Consider the following 24,445-nt stretch of genomic DNA (forward strand, 5'->3'; position numbering starts at 1 on the left):
CTCTCAGAACGATATGAAAGATCCTATTTTGAAGAAGAGCCGGCCAAAATCTATCCCTCGGTCTATATCACAGACAGCAGTCAGCAGCTTGTGAGCCTGGTTGGGGTCGTCCCAGCGCAGGGGAGAGCGATATCACGTGTAGAAAGACCCCAGCATGTAGGCTCTAGAAGGACTGTAATGGTTAGCTTTATTTCTTTATTTACCTAATTTATACAATAAAAAGTTGTAATGTAGAACTTTTGGTGTTTTAATTTATTTTTCCAGTTTTGCACCCAGTTTAATTAAGTACCTAAGATTTGTACCTGGGTACAAATGGTGCTGTGTGTGGCAACAATGTACACTTTTCACTGTACTCCTTTTGTACTTGAGTACACATGACAATAAACCTAATTTTAATATCACAAAAGCAAATCATCAAAAATAAATAACAAAATGTCATTATCATGTTGCTGGGTGTGAAAACTCATTGTGCACAAATTGGCTGCTGCAAATCCAACATTGCAAAAACGATAACAGGCTGATTCTTCTCTGTTTTTGATGAAGTCCAAGTTGTGTTGAGTTTTTTGGAGGGATGTTCACAGCAAAGCCTGGCACATTTGCTCATCCTATCTCACAAAAAATCACTGTATTATCTATCCTGCTCCCATTGCACTTCTCACATGCGATTGCCACCCGATGTTACCACGCAACAACATGACTCAGCGAATATCTGCCCAAATGCCAGCATTCCCTTGCATGCATGCCATGTTCAAAAGCCCATTGTACACCCAGATGAGGACTGGCATTTAAACGTTGCCCTGCTAGTTGATGGGCAGAATCAGAACGTGGTGGAAAAGGGGAAGATGGATGTGGCAGAGAAGTGTTTCTTCCCAGTGGACTAGAAGAGGCTGTGCCAGCAGACAATGCCAACCTGTTTATTGCCATCTCCAGGAATGCCCAGAAATGCAGGAAACAGGTCAATGACCTTCTTCATTCTGCTAGGGTAAATGTTACACTCTACTCTCTTCCACCTTTCACCAAGCCTCCTGTTCTGCCACTCTCACAACTGTATGCCACACTTGCTTTCACCCTCCCTTGCCTTCCTCCTCTCCAAACCTCTGCAACAATAACTTTGTATACCCTCTGTGCTGCCTCCTCAGGCCTTCAAGTCACCTCACCACTGTTATGCTGCATAGACCAGTGCCAACTGCTGTGCCATGATATTCTCACCTAATGGACCTATTTTGCTTGTTACATGAGCAGACAGCTCTTAGAGGGCAGAGAAGGGATGATGGGTATCCCACATCCATGTCCCAGATGGAAAGAATCCAGGCCCTTGCAGGAAAAGACTTGAAGTGTATATATGGGAATGCACAAACATCCATGTCCGGTAAAACTGAGTAAGTACCACTTTTCATTCCGTTACATCTCTCACAGTATGCGCTCTGTCACTCCCAATCTAACACATCTAACCACTGGCCACAATGTTTTTTTTTCTTTTTTCCTGCAGGTTCCACTAACATTCTTATGGTCTCTGCAGAGAAATGGCCAGCCTCACCAGAAGCGCCTCCATCCTCAACGTCCGAGGACAAGAGTTCCGAAGCCTCAGAGGAATCATTGGCAAGGCTGCCTCCTGTACCTTCCCACCAGCCGAGATACTGATAGCCTCATGGGAAGCAAAGACATGGAGTATGGGTACGCAATCTGGTGAGCACTTTACAGCTCTGCAACTGATCGTGGAAGAAACACTACAGGCTGCTGGCACTAGGAGGTCTTTTCACTCTGAGCTTGGTGGGAGTCTGGAATTCACTTCCTGGGAGGATAGTTAAGATGGGAAACCTCACAGCCTTTTAAAAATACTGGAATGTGTGCTTAAATATCCTAAAAGTCTAGGCAATAGGCTATATGCTAGAAAATGGGACTGATGTGAATTTAGAGTAGTTTCTCATCGATGGACTGAAAGGCCATGACTCTGCCACAGACTAGGCACAGGGTCAGCCACAGGCGGGAGACTGCAATGAATCCTGTGATTCTTGGTTGCTTTCATGGATGAACTGGGATCTGTCCTGGAAAGCCAGGTTCAGCACCCTCAGGATTTGCTGGAGATGGGCAAACACTTGCACTCCATAACCTGAAGCACTGAGGGCATGGTGATAGGCGGACAGGGAATCTGGGCTACACCATTCCAGGTACTCCCTCCTCACAAGGAACCAGGGTGGGACCCACACGCAGGCCCCTCCCCACTCAGGGACACCACAGAAGTGACCCATGTGCTTCACTTCCTCCCTTCCTGTCCCCCCCCTTCCAACTGATGTAATATCAACCCGAAGAGACTCAAGGTGATACCTTTAGAGCGTCTGGCCTGTCCAGCCATAAATGCCTCTGGGATTGCTTCACCAAACCTCCAGGGCCATCGGGTCCACTTTCGAGTCAGCTCCCTGCAGCCCAGCTGCAGAACCAGGGAGTACACTGAGAGGTAATGGGAGGTAAAGAAAGAAGAAGACCTATTGAGGGCATTTTAGTGAAAAGGCTTGTATATCACTAATGCTTTCTGCATAAATGTTCTTGGTGTTAACTGCCATGTGGTTGTGAGTCTCTCTTTGTAGGCGGTAAATGCTTTCTGTCAATACTTGACCACAGATGAGGCTCCATGGATGGAGGTCTGTGCTGACAGCCTATTGCATCATCTGGAAGCCAGGGGGAACAATATTTACACACAGCATTGGATCATTGTGACATCACTGTCCCCCTTTGCTCAACATCCCTAATATTTGGCACCCTCTGTGGACCAAGGTGTACATGTTAACGAGTGACTGTGTTGGAGAGGTACATCACACAGGGAGGGTCAATGCTGCAGGATGGCCAGGGAGTAGCCAGCCAGTGTGCTGCACATTGTATGGCTCCGTGACCAATGTTCTTTCCCATTCCCTTTGGTCAGTGTTTATTGCATCCTCCTCGCTCACAAGTCAAGTTGCTGATCCACTCTCTGAGTGTGGGCACAGCTATTTTCTTCCTTATTGTGCCCTTTCAATTTCTAGCATGATGGAAGTTGACAAAGTGTTTCTTTGACAGTGGCTTCCTGACTCAGCCTGTACTGGCCAGTGAGCCCCAAACATCCAAATCCCCTTCCTAGTTAACCTCAAACGCTTTACGCTTCCCCAAGTCCACATCCAATCCATCTCCATAAGGCAATACCTTCTCCATCCATCCCCTTGCATTTGGGGTGACCTTGCCAGGAGCCAGTCATTCATTGATTTCCTGCACCAACCCCCTCCCACCTACCTTGTGTTTCTGACTTGGATCAGACTCTCTGCTTTACCTTAACATTGCAAATCCTGCTGGCCCTTTCACAACTGCCCAGAATCTTCAGCACCCCCTTATCCTGAAGACCATGCTTCCAGAATACACTGCCAGTAGATAGTGGAAGTGTCATGATGCCTTAGCAGATGCTGGATGCCACTGTCTGTGGATGTGGGGTTGGTGTGGCTGCTGCCCATATGGTGTTCCTATGTTGTTGCCCAGTGTCCAACATGGAGTTCATTCAGAGCATACGGCAATCTGCATTCACCACGCATTTATACTTGCGTTTCCTTTTCCTAACATCTAACTTGTTTGGTTAGATGAGAGTTTGAAAACGAATGAGGCAAATTGTGATATTGACAAGGGTTAATCCTGTCAATTGACAGCTTGCCACTGCCTAGCCAGAATCCCACCACATTTTTGTGAAAAGCATACAACATGGAGTGAGAGGAGCCATTGCACACAGTCCCATAACAGACTGCCCTACATTTTTAAAATGCTTCTTTGGATATAATATTACAAGAATAGCATGAATAAGGTGATTGAAATGTTAGACCATCTGAGCTATTCAATGATTCCATGATTAAAATTCCTCCAATATTTGCACTGCTTTCATCAATTTTGGGTGAATTATGTTGAAAATTGCAGCACAGCCCAGGGCAAAGCCCAAACCATATCATTGGTCTCTGTTTGTAATGTGTCCCAGCCAAAACTGTCAGAGATATCTGCATTCCACATCTGGCCTCTGAAATGTCTTTGATTTTAATCACTCCACGATTGCCAGCTGTGCCTTCAGATGCCAAAGGTGCTAAGCTCTGGAACCTTTCTATGAATCTCTCCTACCCTCTCCTTCTCTTCACTCTTTTAAAACACTCCTTAACATTTCTTTAACCAATTGTTTTTCATCTGCTCTTTTATCTCTCTATATGGCTCAATGTCAAATTTTGCTTTGTAATGTTCATGTGAAGGAATGTGGGGCATTTTCCTACATTAAAGACACTATATAAATAAAATTGTCATGAATTGACTTCTGGTTTCCCTATATTTTCAGCCATGATTGTATGCTTTCTTTTATTGGTCAGAGTATTGAGTACAGGAGTTGGGAGGCCATGTTGTGGCTGTACAGGACATTGGTTAGGCCACATTTGGATTATTGCATGCAATTCTGGTCTCGTTCTTATTGGAAAGATGCTGCAAAACTTGAAAGGGTTCAGAAAAGATTTACAAGGATGTTGCCAGGGTTGGAGGATTTGAACTATAGGGAGAGGCTGAACAGGCTGGGGCTGTTTTCCCTGGAGCATTGGAGGCTGAGGGGTGACCTTACTGAGGTTTACAAAAATATGAGGGCATGGATAGGGTAAATAGACAAAGTCTTTTCCCTGGGGCCAGGTAGTCTAGAACTAGAGGGCATCGGATTAGGATGAGAGGGGAAAGATATAAAAGAGACCCACAGGGCAACCTTTTCACACAGCGGGTGGTATGGGTATGGCATGAGATGCCAGACGAAGTGGTGGAGGCTGGTACAATTGCAACATTTAAGAGGCATTTGGATAGGTATATGAATAGGAAGGGTTTGGAGGGATATGTGCCAGGTGCTGGCAGATGGGACTAGGTTGGGTTGGGATATCTGGTTGGCATGGATGGGTTGGACTGAAGGGTCTGTTTCCATGCTGTGCATCTCTATGACTCTATAAAAGTCACAGCTTACAGCAACTGCTGAAGGAAAAATAATCTTTTTACAAAGATTTATAGCAAAGAATGGCTGGATGAAGACCCAATGGTTCTTCTTTGTGTCTTCTTTCCAGCCCCAACCTGTAAATTACCTGAGATCCAATCACCCAATTGTTAGTAGGCAGAAGGTTTTCTAATCGATAACTAGTCACTAGTCCATAGAACAGGCAATTTCTTGTTGCTAACCAAAGCTGCATCTGTACACAACCCTTCAGTTCCAGTCTGTCTGCAAGCACTTTTGCAAACCACAACTATACAGAGATCTTTCACAAAGATTGTTAAATTAACTGCTTTCAAACCATTCAGTAATACTTTGTTTTTCAAAGCAATTCTTTCTCACTTCTGTTCTCAATTTTAAAAAGCGCAGAAGTAAGAAGACAGTAGCTTTTACGAGGGATTTACAGTGTTCATGAGTTTAGCATGCAACAATGTACAGAGCACCCACTTAGTGTCACATTAATGTCATTCTTAAATTTCTACCCAGACTTGAGTTGCATGACCACTGATTTGTGTTAATGTCACTGTACATCACAATGTTCTTGTGTAACTCCCATGAGGTTGTGAGAACTGAGTTGCAAGTGAGGAGGCATGTATCTAATACTGCCACCACTGTAGTGGTAGGCGGCATTGAAGAATCCATGGTTGTAAAGTGATCAAAAAAGACTAATGTGAAAGTTTAAACATAGAATTAGTTAATGCTCACCGCAAATAGTTTGTGAGGTAGAAAGAAATGCTGAGTTTCATGAAGTTGTAAGTTGGAATGTTTGCTATGCTTTTGATAATGTAGGTGATTCCTTTCTTACACACGAAGTGAAATTGCTGAGAAATATCATTGCTTCCATAACACTGTGTTTCCTGAGAATGCCTTAATTAATGCCATAACTTAAGGACTTCCTATATGTCTTCATCCAATCAAATTAAAGAACCCTCACTGAGCCATGCTGGTCTATGGGAGGAAAGCTCAAGACAGTTTGGTGCTTTTTGAAGGGCAGATAAGTGACCTTGAATTGGGCAGGAGACCCATTTTCAAATGCAGAGAGGTTGTATCCCCTTATGGGAGAGTCTAGGACTGGAGAGCATAATTTCAGTATTCTATGCATGCTCTGCTAGATGTTCTTGTACCTATGCTTCTGCAACAGCTCATTCATAGCTTGGTGCAGAGGCTCATCATCTCCAATAGTCCTTTGTGTCAGAGGCCTCAGTAATAATGTGGTAGACCCTTCTTTTTGTTCTCCTTCCTCTGATTGTACTGCAAAGAGTTATTCATGTCTGGCAGCTATTGACCTAGTACCCAGCAGTGCTTTAAATATGACAGAGCGGTAAAAATCTTGGGAAGTCCCAGCAATGGCGAGTGGTTCTGCTGTTAGTGAGAGCATGACAACATGGCGTCATAAAGGTGTGCCAATGTTTGGTAAAATTCAGCCCATTACTTACCTTCACTCCCGGACGGCCTGCAGGAGAACATCTAGGGAAGCAACATTGAAGCATGGAGCCACTTTCTGTCTGGAGTCAGGCATCTCCAGGCATGGGTATTGCTGCCTAACAGAGGCTGAGTGATGTTCCTGGCTTGCAGAGATTGAAGTGGTGTAGAGGAATTTTTAAAATATGCTGTGGTTTTATGTCCTTTATGCAACTTATATTTATTTGTGTTTATCTGTCCATGCAAGGATGCCAGATGTTGCTGCCTGATGTACTTCATACTAATGATTAGCACTTACAGCTTTAATAGTTTGTCCTAATGCAAATTCCACACTGACATAATTACTTTGGCAATGAGGGTTACCACAATCCTCAATTTATATGTAATGTTATCATGTATTGCTTCATTTAAAAAGGCACATTTGGTACATCATAAGAAAATGATAAACCAGCATCTGGTCACTATGCTTATAATGCTCAAACTAAGTTCTGTATCTCTGATACTGCGTGTGTATATCTGTGCCTTCAGATAAGGTGCTGTCTTTATCAGGGAGCTGATGCATAAGCATTGTGTTTCCATAACCTGGATGCCAGAATAGTAAATATAGAAACCACCTAAGGAGTGGAATTTTCCCATAATTGTTCCTGATCAAATAGCAGGACTGTATATAAGAGGATCAGATGGCAATAGGAATGGGCTTTACCTACACTCTGTAACTGAGTCCCAGTATTCAGTGAACATTCAGGATGTGTAGGTGGGCTAGCATGTTCCTGCTGTTAAAGGAAGGATTTCTAATTAATTGCGCCACAAACCTTTATATAAATGATATGGATGCGAGCATAAGAGGTACAGTTAGTACATTTGCAGATGACACCAAAACTGGAGGCGTAGTGAACAGTGAAGAAGGTTACCTCAGTTTACAATGGGATCTTGATCAGATGGGCCATTGGGCTGAGAAGTGGCAGATGGGGTTTAATTTAGATAAATGCGAGGTGCTGCATTTTGGGAAAGCAAATCTTAGCAGGACTTAGACACTTAATGTTAAGGTCATAGGGAGTGTTGCCGAACAAAGAGACCTTGGAGTGCAAGTTCATGGCTCCTTGAAAGTGGAGTTTCAGGTAGATAAGATAGTAAAGAAGGTGTTTGGTATGCTTTCCTTTATTGGTTAAGAGTATTGAGTACAGGAGTTGGGAGGTCATGTTGCGACTGTTAGGCCACTTTTGGAATATTGCATGCAGTTCTGGGCTCCTTCCTATGGGAAGGATGTTGTGAAACTTGAAAGGGTTCAGAAATGATTTACAAGGAGATTGGAGGATTTGAGCAATAGGGAGAGGCTGAATTGGCTGGGACTGTTTTCCCTGGAGTGTCGAAGGCTCAGGGGTGAACTTACAGAGGTTTATAAAGTTGTAACGGGCATTGATAGGATAAATAGACCAAGTCTTTTCCCTGGATTGGGGGAGTCCAGAACTAGAGAGCATAGGTTTAGGGTGAGAGGGAAAAGATATAAAAGAGACCTAAGGGCATCTTCTTCACACAGAGGATGGTACATGTATGAAATGAGCTGCCAGAGGAAGTGGTGGAGGCTAGTACAATTGCAATATTTTAAAGGCATCTGGATGGGTATATGAATAGGAAGGGTTTGGAGGGATATGGACTGGGTGCTGGCAGGTGGGACTAGATTGGGTTGGGATATCTGGTCAGCATGGACGAGCTGGACCGAAGGGTCTGTTTCCATGCTGTACATCTATCTGAGTCTATGGATTAGATTATCAGCACTTGGGTTTTGGAAGCTGTAAGAACTACAGAAAAATGGAGTTATGTGGGAAGGCTGTACCTCCAGGTCTCCTATTCATAACTGGCATTCCGACTGCAGGATCTGGTGTATCTGCAGTGAGGTGAGCTCTCCCAAATTAGGAGGAAGGGGTCAACTTCTCTAAGGGAGCGTGGATGGTCATAATGTGTCCACCTCAATCTGTAGACAACATCCTGCGAGGATCTGAGATTCAGAAGGCAGGCCAGAACACGTTCAGATGTCCAAACCCAGATTCTAACTTCCAGCGTTCTCTTCTACACGCGGTTCTCCTCAGAAAGACGGACCTTGCAGTTCCATTCACTCCTCTTTCTGCAAGTACCTCATCTCGCCATCGGAAAATTCACATGCACCTTGCAGCCTTTTGTCATCCCGCACCTGTTGATTCACAGTCTCAAGTGTCTGTTATTCCCTCATCTTTGCTAAATTGTTGACATGATGATTGACTTTCTGCTCTCCTCCTTTGCAGGATGAGAGGGCACACAACATGGGGGCGAGGTAGAGAAGCAGGCAGCTGTTGGTCCTCCAATGATAGGCACTTTGTGGATCACCTGATCCACTGGGAGGGAGGTCTTGACCCAGGCAGCAATCTACTGGAAGAGTCTGAGCCTCCTGATGCCCTGGTGCACAAACATACCAAGGGAGTTGGTCCTCTCTTTTCAAAGATGTGCTGAGGTGTGTAGGGCTTTGAGTCTTGCTGCCTTGTAGCTTGTTTTTGGCTACCATTCCCTCTGCCCTGAGGTGGGGCACACAGCCCAGGAGAAAGCAGCTGCTGCTGCAACTTGTATCGCTCCTGTTGTTGCTATGGCTCTTGGTGACCATTTGACAGGTGGCTTTTGCTCTTCAGAGAGGGCTAAAGGTGACATACCATCAGCTGCTGCTAGTCTACATTGAAAGCTGGCACCAGGGAACCTCGGCTGAAGAAAGGTGAAATGCTGGTCAAGTGAAATATAGCCCAAGCATTCAGTCATGTCTGTCAAATAGTGAAAGCTCTCTATAGGAGAAGAAAGACTTTGGCAAGTACATCTCTCCTGGTCATGGTTACAGCTCTTCAGTTTCATTGATCATTGGCTTCTCAACCAATCGTTTTTACTGAAGAAGTTTTACCCACACAGATCCTGGTGAGTTGCTGATAGGTAATGCAATAGATGCTCCAGATGTTATGTCCAAAATAAAGGGTTAAATCAGCTGTTGATTTTAATTGCCTGAGTTATTTAACTGATAGGACTTAAGGGGTTTCCTACTCTCATTCAGTCTTGCTCTAGTGAAACCCAGTGTGGGCTGAGATATATCAGGATCCTTACACATCATTACCTTTTGGACTCTATCTCCCTGCATGCCCGCAAACTGATCTCCACTTGCCTGGACAAAATGTCCCCTTGGGTAACTGAAGTTTGATCCTGCCATAAACCCTGGTGCTTACCTGTCAGCTAGCATCAGTTGCAAGTGTCAATAGGGAAATAGATGCATGACTTTCTGACTGTGGCAAGACCTTGAAGGAATTTAAACTAAGGATTTTGTTTTGGTTGAGACTCTATACAAGACAGATGAGCCAAAGAGAAATAGGCAAAGAGGACTTTGGGATATAGGCACTGCTGAATAAACCAAGTGTGTTTTGACTAGTCCTCAGGGATAAAAGCTTCACTGCGTATGGGGAGGAAGCAGGAATATGTTGCTGAATTGGGTGATCAGCCATGATCATACTGAAGGCTGAATGGCCTTCTCCTGCTCCTTTTTTTTATGAGGTAGTGGCAGATGCGAGCATAATTACAATGTTTCAAAGACTTAGAAAAGTACATGATCTGGAAAGGTTTGGAGGTATATGGGCCAGGAGCAGGCAGGTGGGACTAGTTTTGTTTGAATTATGATTTGGAGAGTTTGAGTTATTAACTGACGAAAAGCCTCTCTAACATCAAATAATGTTGAACTTGTTAATGTTGTTCTTGCCTTACCCACGTTCTGCGTGGTGTAACCTGTTTGTCTCACTCTGTCAAAGTTCTTTTCACCCTATGATCCATATGTCCTTGCTTACTAGGACCAGCCTGTAATGCTCGAAAACAAAGGTTTTCAGTGTACTTAGGTACAGTGACAATAAATCTAGTCAATCAATCAATCAACCATAAAAGCAAATTAATAATTTATCCCTGAGAACTAGTCAATTAATATAAAATGGTCAGTTAAACTCGAAATGTCAGCTCTTTTCTCTCCTTATAGATGCTGTCAGACCTGCTGAGATTTTCCAGCATTTTCTCTTTTGGATTCAATCAATTATGTTCGTTATGGACTAGTGGGACCAAAGGGTCTCTTTCCGTGCTGCAAAACCCTATGACTCCAACTATGCGCAGTGCCTTCAAATCCATGGGTCTATCCTTTGTTATTATATGTAAAAGCATAAATTCAGAATGAATTGAGACAAGGGATTTGGCTCAGGAAAACTCTTTCTTGCTCTGCATTCATTTTTCAATGATGGCATGTGTATTGTGATTTCTATATTCAACTACTAATTTTTAATTTCCTTGCAAATACTTATTAATTTATAGCAGAACCTTTTATTTGCATTTGAGGTAATGTTGCTGTGCCTGTGGCCCAGCACCTGTAGAGTGCTGTGTGTACGAAAGGATTCGGCAGCTCCTTCACAGCTGTGCACTCCAATTTATCAAATTTTCTGGTATTTCCTGTGTTGGGTGATCCAGTGCAGGGAACGTTTCATTGTATATTGTTCATAATTACCATTTTCCTCTTTGACTACATAGCAGTAATAGTCATAGTCCAAACATAATGTTTGGTGAAGCATTTTAAGATTGCCTGATGAGTTGTTAAAAGGGACTATATTTTCTTGCTCTCCTTTCAATTAAAATGCTAACATTTTGCTTCTTCAATTTAAGTTGCAGTCCTGCTATTGAGCCTCACAGCGAGCCCTTCAAGTCATGAAAGACGATTGATTTTGTGTATAGCTGTATTTTCTGCTTCCTTAAGGATGGTGGAGAGAATGGGAATCTATACCCCAAAAATGTATTGATATTGCTACACTCCATGCTGTATTTACCAGCAGCTGCAGAGCCATGTCACTCCTATTGTACAGGACAAAATTCTAGCATCTTTCTCTCCCTTCAAAAGTTGAAAAGGTTAAATGTTTCACGAAGAAAGGTCTGAAGAAGACCCACTGCATCCAAAATGTTAACTCTGATAACCTGCCCAACACCCCCAGACCTGCTGCATCATTCCGACAATTTCTGTTTTTGTTTCTGATTTTCAGCATCCACAGTTGTTTTGTTAAATGGTTTATGAGTTGCTTTCAGAAAAGTGAAAAAAAAGATCATTTATGGAAGTACATGGTGTTTGGGTGCTACTTACACACTTTTTACTGAAGAAATACCAATTCTGATGGTAAGTATTTATGAATGAGCTATGGTCTTGTAGATTTGCCAAGATTTTATCAGAATGGTATTAAAATGTACCTTTCCCAATCTTGATTTCATCAAAATATATTTGCACCATCAATGTTGGCTTTTGGTATTATGTATCCAAATATTGATGAATATTTTGTTTCATCAGGTTTAGTCAGATTGCAAGGAGGTGTACATGAAGGTCGGGTTGAAGTTTATGTGAATGGAAGATGGGGACTGATATGCAACAAGAATTGGGACAATCGGGATGCATCAGTTGTTTGCCGACAGCTTGGATACGGGTAGGTCTTGGAAACTTAGAGTTTTTTGAATTAGGAGTTTGTTTTGGGCTCACAGAGGCGTGAAATATCCTTGCTAGCTCAAGTGACAAAAGTGCTTGTTGGTTAAGTATCACAGAATAGACTAAAGTCACTTTCAACACTGTATATTGGAACAAAGTCAACTGATAATTAAAATGTGTGCAACACAGAGAATTCATGCTTGTCGTTATAAGCTATTTCTTTTCTGTCCTACAAAGCTTTGTTCAGCTTTTTTTTTGCTTAATGCTCTTGCCTGTTCTTCTGTCCTTTATTGAAGATGCTGGATCATATGGTAATATTCAGACCTCTCCTACTACATTCAGTTAATTATCCTTTATCTGTGAATCCAGACAGTGTACTCTTGATTGTCCGCTTAAACGTGGAAAGCATCAACAGTGTCCACATGCTCGTATTGTTCAGCGTGGTGCACTGGATTGAATCCAGGAGCAATTTAAGTGGCAGATTTTTCCTACCCATGCCTTATGAAAACAGAAATCAGCATTGCAGTGCCAACTGAGATTTGGACTCAATTCTCAGATGGCTGTTATTTGTATAGCTCAGTACTCTGCTGGTTGGGCATCTGCCCAGTAAGCCATCGGGAGAGCATCTGTCCTTTGTCAGCTGGAAAGTAAGAGCTCAGATTGCCTCCAGCTCAAAGAGTGGGATTAGTACAGTTTCTTAATCAATCTTCAAAGCAGTCAGACTCTCCCTCCAGTCCACTTTCCCTCTCCACACTCAATGACTCAACCACTAATGGTGACTCTTGTCATTTTAGCAACGAAAGTCAGATAAGGTTTCATTTAACCATACCATATGATAACAACTGGACAGATCATCTTGAACTGTATATTTTTCAAATTGCCTGAAACAGTTTATTTCTTAGCATAAGAACTAGAAATTGAGCTCCATAGAGTCAGGAGTTTTCCAGAATGCTGTTTAATACTCAAAATGATGTCCACGTTTCATGCTCACAGTTTTGATGTGGCTGTGCTGAATACCATTTTTGATAAAAGCCAGAAGAATTCTTTAATCCTTGCAAAGAGGCATCCTTTATTTATGTAGGTCAGAATCGTGCATTCGAACATTAATATAACCAAGTAAAAGGTCTAACATCTGTTTGTGATCCTTTTTGCGACTTTGGTTTGCATCTGAGATCTATGTGCATAACATTGCACAGTAGGAAGAAAAGGTTAATACTTCACTCCCCATTGCTGCAAGCCCTGATTTCTCCAATCTCAGTTGTGACTCTAATCTCTGGGCCTGTCTGATTGCCACATGTCCTTGCCCTGGTCCTTTAGTGCAGCAGCCAAGGCCGCAGGACTGAGTGGTGTTCATTAAGGTACAATAACTGAGGTTAAGGCCTGTGCGTTGCCCCTATGTTAGGTTTGGGGGTGGCACTGTGTGACCCTAGGTCAAGACCAACATGGAGCTTGTGCTTGCTGCCCTGCATTAGGCCCAACCCCAACCCTCACCCTGATTACACTCTGAGACTGCCCAACAATATTCCTTGTTACGTCCTTCACCGACCTCCTAATCCCTGCCTCTCCAAGGTGCAGACTTCTTGAGCCACCTGTGATCTTACCCATTGCTTATCTGAGTATTGTACACAAATCTGTGCAGGTTCGGACCATCATGTCTTTTAAAATATAATGAGGCACAAGACCTAAATTCCCTGGGTTGCTCAGAAATCTAGTTTGATTGCAAACTGTCCCTCTGTGGGTGAGGGACTCGAAAATTGACATCACTGAATTTCTAACCTAGACATTGTCCCAGTGATAAGTCGGATGCACCATCAGCTGATACTACTCAATGAATTTTTCAAAATTTGAACTTCCTTGTCTTTCCTACCTATCTATAACTGTTATATTTAAACCTTTTGTGCCACTGCTGTGGACTATTATTACCTCGGCCCTGATTTTATCATAGTAAAAGCTGCTTTAAAAGTTTCTTTTTTAAAATACCCATTCTCTTTACAAATTACCAACTAGAATTGTAGTGCTATACAGTACAGAAACAGGCCCAACTCGTCCATGCCAACCAGATTTCCTAAACCTAGCTAGACCCATTTTCCTGCATTTGACCCATACCCCTTTCTTATTCATGTGCCTGTTCAGATGCCTTTAAATGTTGTAATTGTACCAGCCTCCACCACTTCCCTCTCACAGCTCATTCCATACATGCACCTGCTTCTATGTGAAAAAGTTGCCCTTCAGGTCCCTTTTAAATCTTTCCCGTCTCACCTTAAATCTATGCCCCATAGTTTGGATTCCCTTATCTTAGGAGAAAAAACATTGACTATTCACTTTAACTATGCCACTCATGATTTTATAACCTCTATAAAATCACTCTTGGTGTCCTATGCTCCAGGGATAAATCTCTCAGCCTTTCCTTATAATTCAAACTTTCCAGTCTTAGGAACATCTTTGTAAATCCTTTTTGCACTCTTTCCAGGTTAATAACATCTTCCTAAAGCAGGGTGACCAGAATTATAGGAGAAAGTGAGGACTGCAGATGTTGGAGATCAGAGATCAGAGCACCTTCCCGTGCAACCGCAAGAAATGCAAAACTTGCGCCCACACCTTCCCCCTTACTTCCCTCCAAGGCCCCAAGGAATCCTTCCATATCCACTACAAATTCACCTGCACATCCACACACATCATTTACTGCATCCGCTGCACCCGATGTAGCCTCCTCTATATTGGGGAGACAGGCCGCCTACTTGCAGTACGTTTCAGAGAACCCCTGTGGGACACACGGACCAATCAACCCAACCACCCTGTAGCTCAACACTTCAACTCCCCCTCCCACCCCACCAAGGACATGCAGGTCCTTGGACTCCTCCATCGCCAGACCATAGCAACACGACGACTGGAGGAAGAGCGCCTCATCGTCTGCCTAGGAACCCTCCAACCACAAGGGATGAACTCAGATTTCTCCAGTTTCCTTATTTCCCCTTCCCCCACCTTGTCTCAGTCAAATCCCTCGAACTCAGCACCACTTTCCTAACCTGCAATCTTCTTCCTGACCTCTACGCCCCCACCCCCTCTCCAGCCTATCACCCTGACCTTGACCTCCTTCCACCTATCACATTTCCAACACCCCTCCCCCAAGTCCCTCCTCCCTACCTTTTACCTTAGCCTGCTGCACACACTTTCCTCATTCCTGAAGAAGTGCTCATGCCTGAAACGTCGATTCTCCTGCTCCTTGGATGCTGCCTGACCTGCTGTGCTTTTCCAGCAACACATGACCAGAATTATATACAGTGTTCCCAATGTGGACTTACCAATATCTTGTACAGCCATAGCATGACATTCCAACTTCTGTACGCAATGCTTATGATTGATAAAGGCAGGAAGGCGAAATGCCTTCTTCATCACCCTGTCTCCCTGTGATACCACTTTCTAGGAACTATGTACCTCTATACCAGATCTCTCTGTTCAACAATACTCTTTGGGCCCTACCATTAACTGTATAAGCTCTGTCCTAGTTGATCTTACGAAAATACCTCACATTTATCTGTATGAAGACCCATCTATCATTCCTCAGCCCACTGACCCAGTTGATCAAGATCCTGTTATTTTCTTAGGTAACCTTCTTCACTATCTATTATAGCACCAAGTTTGGTGTCATCAGCAAACCTTCTAATCAAGACTCCTATTTTCTCATTCAAATCATTTACATATATGATGAGCAATAGTGGATCCTGCACAATCTTTGCCGTACATTGCAAGTCACAGGCCTCCAATCTGAAAAGCAACTCTCTATAATCACCCTCTGTCTTCTACCATCAAGCACATTTTGTATCCAATTGGCTAGCTCTCCCTGGATCCCATGTGCTCTAACCTTATTAACCAGTGTACCATGCAAATTGTATTTGCACCCAGTGAGGTAGCCATGTGTCTTCACCTTACATCCACCATAAAAGGTGTCAAAATATCAATCCATTAATGGAAGAAAAAATGAGATGGCTTCCATTTGGAGAGGGCGTTCGCTCCTTCATATTGCCACCCATGTAGTGAAGGTAAGGTATTACCACACTTTCTGTTGTATATAAGTGTACAATTACAACTAAAGGGCAGCATGCGTATATTCACAGAGTTGTTCACATGTCCACTTTGTCAACTCTCATAAATGAAATAGTTGAGCTCAGATTACATGCCTGGATCTTTTAGTCCAAACAGGATATTCATCAAAAGGCCAAAGTGCCAACGATGGCAGCTGTCTGAAAATTGTAAGTCAGCCCATAGGATGAGCCAATGCTGGGCTATGGATTTTTTTTATAATCAATGAGTGTTAGTAATGCATTTACCTTTGTCCCAATCAGAATCTTTTGGAAACGCTTGAGTTTGCTTCTATTTCAAGGAATGTAATATAACTGCAGTGAACTGTCTGTAATGAGTCTGATAGCTCAATTTCTCACATGTTCAGTTTTTCCATAGAAGATTAGTGAAAACATATATGTGTGAATCATTTGTTGTCATTTATTTGATAATACATTATATAAGTTAAATAATACAATGTTGTGATTTATTTAATGTAAAACATCGCTGAAGCAATTTTCTGCTTATATAACTGTGATGAAGGGTTAAAAGCTTAATCAAAAGTTTAGATCAATCCTCATTCAAGAATGCTTTTGGACAGCTGATGGTTAGAGCTAATATTTGATATTGTTAATTAGATAATTAAATCAATTTGCACAAGGTATGCACATTACATAGCAAATTTCAATCCATTTGCTTCTGGTAAACAAGGGCATATGGGAGAAAGTGAGGACTGCAGATGCTGGAGATCAGAGCTGAAAAATGTGTTGCTGGAAAAGCGCAGCAGGTCAGGCATCATCCAAAGAGCAGGAGAATCGATGTAGGATTCCTGAAGAAGGGCTCATGCCCGAAATGTCGATTCTCCTGCTCTTTGGATGCTGCCTGACCTGCTGCGCTTTTCCAGCAAGGGCATATGGGCCCTAGTCTAATCTAAATAGCGGTCACTTCTTTGCTTGTACTAATCCTGCGTGATGAATCCATCGATATAACAAGTGCAGTACCACAGTTTACAAATTTGTGTAAATATTAGCTACATGATAGTGGATCTGTGTAACAGCATCACTACCAACAACAACTTATATTTACACAGCATCTTTAACAAGTTAGCCAGGATCTTCCAAGGAGCAGCAATCATTGTCGGATGGCCACTTCACTCAGATGTTTCTCCAAGTTGGCGCAACTCTGAATATCTTGTTGGGTCAGTCAAACCTGGGCAGAGAAAGGCAGAATGCAGTGTACATGATAAAGCTCCATTGGATCACTTTAGAGTCAGGGGAAGACAAGAAAGACTCACTATTTATGACAATAGCTGCCTTGTATATCACATTTACTTCTCCGTTGTGAATGTTAGTGAATAGGTGAGTGGATAAATGAGTTGGTAGGCTGAGGGTCAGGTAGCAGGTGGGTGAAGTGGCAGGTGGATGGGGTGGAAATGAATGTGGACATAAGTGGAGGGGCTAAGTCGATGAGTGTGGCGGTTGTGCAGGAGGTGGGTCTGGAAATTAGTCAAAATGGAACTGGTTCGGGAGTCTTTAGTAGAGTGGTGGAGTCTAGCCGGGTCTAGTTGGGAAGGTAGTTGGGTGGTTGTGGTTAGCTTAGTGAGGTTGGGTTTGGGGTTAGTTGGAGGTAGAGGGTTGGGAGTGAAGAGGTCTAAGACAGTTCTAGGACATTAGTTTGGGGCTCAGGGAGATTAAGCCAGTTAATTGAGTTGACCTAGGGAGGCAGTTGAGGGTCAGGGAAAGTTAAGTTATTGAGGTAGTTGGGAGTGTCAGTGTGAATAGTTGGTGTGACAGTTCTCTAGTTACCCAAGAGTTAGACAGTATTTAAATCAGACTATTAGTTCCTATGTAATCCAGTTCAGTTCTACAGAACTGTCTGAAGTCTCTCTTGTTCAGAAGCTTCAAATGATGAGAGGATTTGCCTGTCAGAAGTTCAGACTTCCCAGGACATTCCCACAGAGGTCAGCACATTGGGATCCTGTCATGATCCTGTCATGAGTTTCAAGTTCATTATCTGATGCCTGGACTAAACACATGTGCCAGTCTTCCTTACAGGGCATTAGCAAACAAAAATATGACAGTAAGTCACACAATGAGATCTTGGCCCAGACATCCAGATGGCCAATTGGAGCAGTATAGACTGTGTTACATATTGGGACCATATAGAATTACCAATGCAGCTGACTCCAAGGGAATTGTCCAGGATACCAAATTTTTCATTGGTCAAGTTCCCTTTGTCTGGAATTGTCTGGCATCCATTGAAGTTGATGACTTTGATGGGTTCCGATTTACTTAAGCTTGATTGCTACCCATGAGTGAAATAGAAAAGCAATGGAACTTAGAATCCAGACTGTGCAAAACCAGCCAGGAGTGCATTGAAGTCAATAAAGGTAACAAAGGCATGAATGAGAGTTCAGCAGCATCAGTTGAGTTGAGACAGGGGAAATGTTGGATGATGTTATGCAACTGGCAATACCTTAGTAATGGAGCAGCTTTGTGTTCAGCAGCTCATCTCATCAGATTACAAACTGTCTGGTTCACCCTCAGATAACTGCCAGGGAAAGGAAAGGAGTTGGTAGGTAAGGAATAGAGATTGAAGATTTGATTGAAGATCATAGTTTCAGATTTCCCAGTATTTAAGTGGGAGAAGATTCCGTTCTTGCAGTAGTGGATGTTCTAAAAGCAGTTTAGCAACAATTTAACAACAATGAAGCAGGGACAATAATTTTAACATTTACATAGCCCCTTTAATGTGGTAAAATATCCCAAGGCTCATAAATCTATGATAAGTATTTGTGTAATCAAAGTGACTCAGTAGTCTACTATAATGAAAGCCAAGTGCTCTGATTTCTTAAGGCTACATCTGTCCTTGCACCTCACAACAGATTATTAAAAACATTTGTGGTAGAAGTTAAAAGTATATCTTCTTCTAGAGTTTGAAATTAATATTGTGTAGTTCTTATTAAATTATGGACAGAAATTGAATTTCAGCATTAATGATAGCACCCAAAAATCAAGTTGGATTTTTTTTTGTAATTCAATGCAGGCATGCAGTGTTTTTATGTACTTGTAGAGGCGTTATGTTTCCAATTACTCTATGTTGTAGCTGATGGATTAATCTGTCTCCTGCCCAGAATATTAAAATAGGTTGTCAGTCATCCCAAGCTGAGCTAGTGGAAGGATGGAGGGCAATGTGGATGCCACTACTTAGAATTTCTATATATTAAATTATATTCATTTGGTTATCACAGCGAAACAAACTTTTGTGCTGTGTTCTCAAAAATGCAATGCTGCCCCTGCTTTTTTTTTAGATTGGCACAAACATATAAAACAGCTTGTACAAGCGCAATGTGTCATTGTTCAAATGTCTGCTGTATACATAAACGTGAGCGATGTTAAATAGGCAAGTGCTGTCTTTGAGCACACAGGCCATGACAGCTGTAAATCAGGCTGGAGAATAGATATGCTTTATGCAAATAGTTTGATAATCAATTATATCATCTCTGTCTTTTTGATAATAGTGATGAGGGATCATACATTAAAAAGCAGTCTTGTGTTTTTTGTACGTTTGAATTATTAACACAATTAATGTGATGGCACTGAGCTAATGTTTGATGTCACAGATGAAGAGTAGTCCCAGATGGGAGGCTTACTTCCTTCAGATTCTGATCTTGAATTTGTCAAATTGGGAGATGCTGAACAGAGTCTGTATAGTTTCCTGCAAAAATGAATGTTGAGGGTAGATCTTTAAATCCTCCTGCTTTTGTCAGTGATTAGGGATGTTGGTGGCAATCTAGGATTGAACCTTATGCCTCTTTGCTTAGTTACGGACATTAAGATAGGTGCAAAAAAGGGACAAAGAGTATGTCAGAATAATGGAGATGACTACACTTATATGAAAACAAATCAGGCAGGTGTGTGTGTGTGTGTGTGTGTGTGTGTGTGTGTGTGTGTGTGTGTGTGTGTGTGTGTGTGTGTGTGTGTGTGTGTGTGTGTGTGTGTGTGTGTGTGTGTGTGTGTGTACACACGCAGACGCCGGGGGGTGGGGGTGGGGGGTGGGAAACACATGGACTGGGTAACTTCACTGAAAATCAATTGAGTTTTCCTTGAAAAGGAAGACCTTGATGTGGTCAAAAGTAGGAGTGATTAAATGAATAACAGAATCATTACCACATACTGCCAGCTGAAAATGTGGCAGCAATGTTTGTGATTTGAAATTGATGTTGAGTCAAAAAAGATACCAGTATTAGTGGCCAAAATATTTCAAGCTATGAAGATAAAAAAATCTTGCATTAATATTGCGCAGTTGCTGTCTTTAGAATATCCCCAAAATACTTCACAGTCAATGATGTACTGACTAAGATTGAGAAATGCAACTAACATGCAATTTTTATAACAAGCTGTCCACTGAATGCAAAACCCACTGCTTATGCAGGACCTTCAATATTCAGCCTACTCTTTTCACTTACAATGAGGCTAGGAGAAAACAATAATCAGCTCAGATTTCTGTATGCAACTATTATCCAGCAAATTATTACCTCTAAGCTTCCCTATTCCAAAGCATTCCTGGCTAATATTTGACATTTTACTATCTATATCCATGGGTCATTCAAAACTATGTTGCCTTTGCCATAATCTCCACCAGGTCCCCCTCACGTCTCACTCCTGTGGGTTGCCAACCTGCATTGGCTCTGGGACAAACAATGTCTAGATTTTAAAATTCTCACCCTTGTTTTCAAATCTCTTGATTGACTCGTCACTCCCTGTTTCTGCAATCTCATTCATCCCCACAACTCTGTCAGATATCTGTGATTTGAAAATGTGTTGCTGGAAAAGCACAGCAGGTCAGGCAGCATCCAAGGAGCAGGGGAATCGACATTTCGGGCATGAGCCCTTCTTCAGGCTCATGCCTGAAACGTTGATTCTCCTGCTCCTTGGTTGCTGCCTGACCTGCTGCGCTTTTCCAGCAACACATTTTCAGCTCTCATCTCCAACATCTGCAGTCCTCACTTTCTCCTAGAAGGTATCTGTGACCACCTTATTCTGACCACTTAAGCACGCCCGATTCTGACTGCTCCATCATTGGTGGCAATAGATTAGTTGATCAATACCTCAACTCTGGAATCCCCTCCCTAAACCTCTCAACCTCACTTTCCTCCTTTAAGGCACTGCTTAAAACCTAACTCTGTGATCAAGATTTTGGTCATCTGACATAACATCTCCTTATTTGTCTCTGTGTTAAATGTTGTTTACAATGTTCATATGAAGCACATCTGTCTGGGTTTGGGATGTGCTATTTTAAAATACACTTTTCTTTATAGTTGCTTGAAATAAAGATCAAGAAAATGATTGTCTGGCAACGAAATTCTCATTTTGGCAATGTGTGAAAGAACAAACCATTGCATGACTCATTTAAGCAAGATGACCCTTCTAATGTTCACTAATTTCCAGTCGCCAAGGCTCTATTTTAATGAATGACCAACAATTACATTGGTGGCATGATTCAATTATATCCATTTCACACAATCTGTCAGATTACTAATTCTTGGATACTTATTTGCTATGTGAAGTATGTTCCTCTCATTTAATAAGAATATTTAAAGCAAATAAACTGTAGTTTTCATGTTACAGCAGAAAGCTGTTAAATGAAGAGTTATAGATGTGAAACATTTAACACTGTAGCAGCAATTGGTTAATACTCCTCTTTATATTCTGTCAGTATTTACTTTATTGTAAACATTTAAGAATGTACAGCTTTGTTGTATGGCATTGAGGATAGCATGACAACAAAAGTATTTTTAAGAGTAGAAAGTGTGCATAACAACAGAATAATTCATTGAGGAAAAACAGTTTTCAAGATAGATGCTAACCTTGAAAAGTAATCTGGAATTGTAAAAACTGTTCAGTTCCAGTGGGGCACATGTTAATCTATGCAGCCTTGCAATAAAATCTCCAGTCTGCCAAAGATTTAAATGAATAAGTGTATGCCTGTCAGATTTCAGTAATTGGGCCTTGTTCAGCAGACTTCCTTGGGGATATGATCCAACATTTATAATATAAACATTAAAAAAAATAAACCTTTTAAACACATCTTTTAAAATGGATAGATGAATAAATGTAATGGTGTATTGTTTGCTGATTCCACATACTAAAGATTCCTCATGGATTATTGTTCACATTGTTGCTGGCTGTGTCTTGATTAAAGGATGATGTCTACTCAGGATTGGTAATCTCTGCCATGGCTCCTGATGTGACTGAACAGGCCAATTCTCGACCCAAATGGTCGGTGGTAACAGCAAATTACATGAATGTGATTGTTTAATGCTGTTGTTCAAGATTATGTGTGACAAATCACCTCCTTTCTGTCTTCAGTTTGTAGAAAATTTGCCAAGCTAGAACTCATCCTACACTAAAAAGGAGTTTGATAAACTCAGTTGGTTAGACAGCTGGTTTCCCACACCAACTAAGTCCTTTACAGATTCTCCTCCCCAACTTTTCTCTTTGTCTGAGATTTAGTGACCCTCAGGTTAAACCACCACCAGTCATCTCCTGTTAATGGGACAGCAGTCATCTGGTTGGACTATGGTAACTTTACCTTTACGTTGGGAAGTTTGACACAAAGAAATGAGAAAAACAATTTTTAAAGAAGAATCAATGCACATCCTCCACTAAAAATTACAATGCTTGCATCCCTTCAAGAAACTTTTCAAACTCAATGCAATGCAAAATAAGGAATACAAATCAGAAAACAATTTCAAGCAAATAAAAACAAAATATGGTGGATGCTGGAGATGCGAAATAAAAACAGAAAGTGCTGGAGAAACTCAACAGGTCTGGCAGCATTTGTGAAGAGAAAGTCCCAAGAACTCAAAACGTTAACACTGTTTCTCTCTCCACAGATGTTGCCAGTCTTGTTCAGTTTCTTCAATACTTTCTGTTTTTAACTTCAAGAAAATGTTCATCAGAGAGCAAAGACACTTAAGGGCTCTCCAAAGTGATATGTCTTTCATTCACTTTAAGTAGGTGTCTATCAAAGAAGTGGTAACACTTGTTTCAAGAATACTAATCATACTGATCATTCCCAAATGAATCTGCAAAATAGTTCTGATCAAATACTTTAAGATTATTATACATAACGCATTTAGTATTATAACACCCAACACTCGAATAACAAGGTCAGAAATCACAAGATCACAAATTATAGTCCAACCAAATCACAAAGTTTGGAAACACTGCCCCTTCATCAGGTGATGTTGCTTCACCTGACAAAAGAGCATCGCTTTGAAAGCTTGTGATTTGAAACCTTGAAAACTTCTGACAAAATTCTGTTTCTTATGGTCCTTCCTACTGCACAACCACCTGATGAAGTAACAGCACTCTGAAAGCTAGTGCTTCCAAATAAACCTGTTAGACTATAACTGGGTGTTGTGTGATTTTTTTACTTTGTCCAGCCAGGTCAACACCAGCTCCTCCACATCACAACATTCAGTATTGCAGTGGAGGGCATTGGAATGCACATTCCATGGAAATCTTAAAGTAAGGGTCTCCATTGTAGAGTAGAGTCATAGAGTCATAGAGAGGTACAGTATGGAAATGACCCTTCGGTCTAACTCAACCATGCTGATCAAAAATCCTAAACTAATCTAGTCCCATTTACAAGCACTTGGCCCATATCCCTCTAAACCCTTCCTATTTATGTACCCATCCAGATGCCTTTTAAATGTTGCAATTGTACCAGCCTCCACTACTTCCTCTGGCAGCTCATTCCATATATGCACTGTCCTCTGCATGAAAATTTTTCCCCCATAGGTCCCTTTTATATCTTTCCCCTCTCACGCTAAACCTATACACTCTAGTTCCGGACTCCCCCACCCCAGGGAAAAGGCCTTGTTTATTTATACTATCCATGCCCCTGTTGATTTTATAAACCTCTATAAGGTCACACCTCAGCCTTTGACACTCCAGGGAAAACAGCACCAGCTTATTCAGCCTCTCCCTATAACTCAAATCCTCCAATCTTGGTAACATCCTTGTAAATCTTTTCTGAATTCTTTCAGGTTCACAATATCTTTCCGATAGGAAGGAGACCGGAATTGCATGCAATATTCCAAAAAGTGGCCTAACCAATGTCCTGTACAGCCGCAACATGACCTCTCAACTCCTGTACTCAAAACTCTGACCAATACAGGAAAGCATACCAAACACCTTCTTCACTATCTTATCTACCTGCGACTCTACTTTCAAGGAGCTATGAACCTGCACTCCAAGGTGTCATTGTTCAGCAACACTCCCTAGGACCTTTTCATTAACTGTATAAGTCCTGCGAAGATTTGCTTTCCCAAAATGCGGCACCCCGCATTTATCTAAATTACACTCCATCTGCCACTTCTCAGCCCATTGGTCTATTTGATCAAGATCACATTGTACTTTGAGGAAACCTTCTTTGCTATTCAATACAAC

The 24,445-nt window shown here is 41.8% G+C and overlaps 1 protein-coding gene across 1 annotated transcript in view; it reads left to right on the top strand.

Moving 5' to 3' along the window:
• prss12 (serine protease 12) overlaps positions 1-24,445 on the top strand; it is a 143,187-nt gene that overhangs the window by 15,939 nt on the left and 102,803 nt on the right. The window contains exon 2 of the mRNA XM_060828008.1: positions 11,796-11,928. Coding sequence (XP_060683991.1) covers positions 11,796-11,928 — 133 coding nt within the window. The remainder of the gene's footprint in view (positions 1-11,795; positions 11,929-24,445) is intronic.

The sequence above is a fragment of the Hemiscyllium ocellatum genome, chromosome 1, assembly GCF_020745735.1.
Source record: "Hemiscyllium ocellatum isolate sHemOce1 chromosome 1, sHemOce1.pat.X.cur, whole genome shotgun sequence".
Classification (NCBI taxonomy): domain Eukaryota; kingdom Metazoa; phylum Chordata; class Chondrichthyes; order Orectolobiformes; family Hemiscylliidae; genus Hemiscyllium; species Hemiscyllium ocellatum.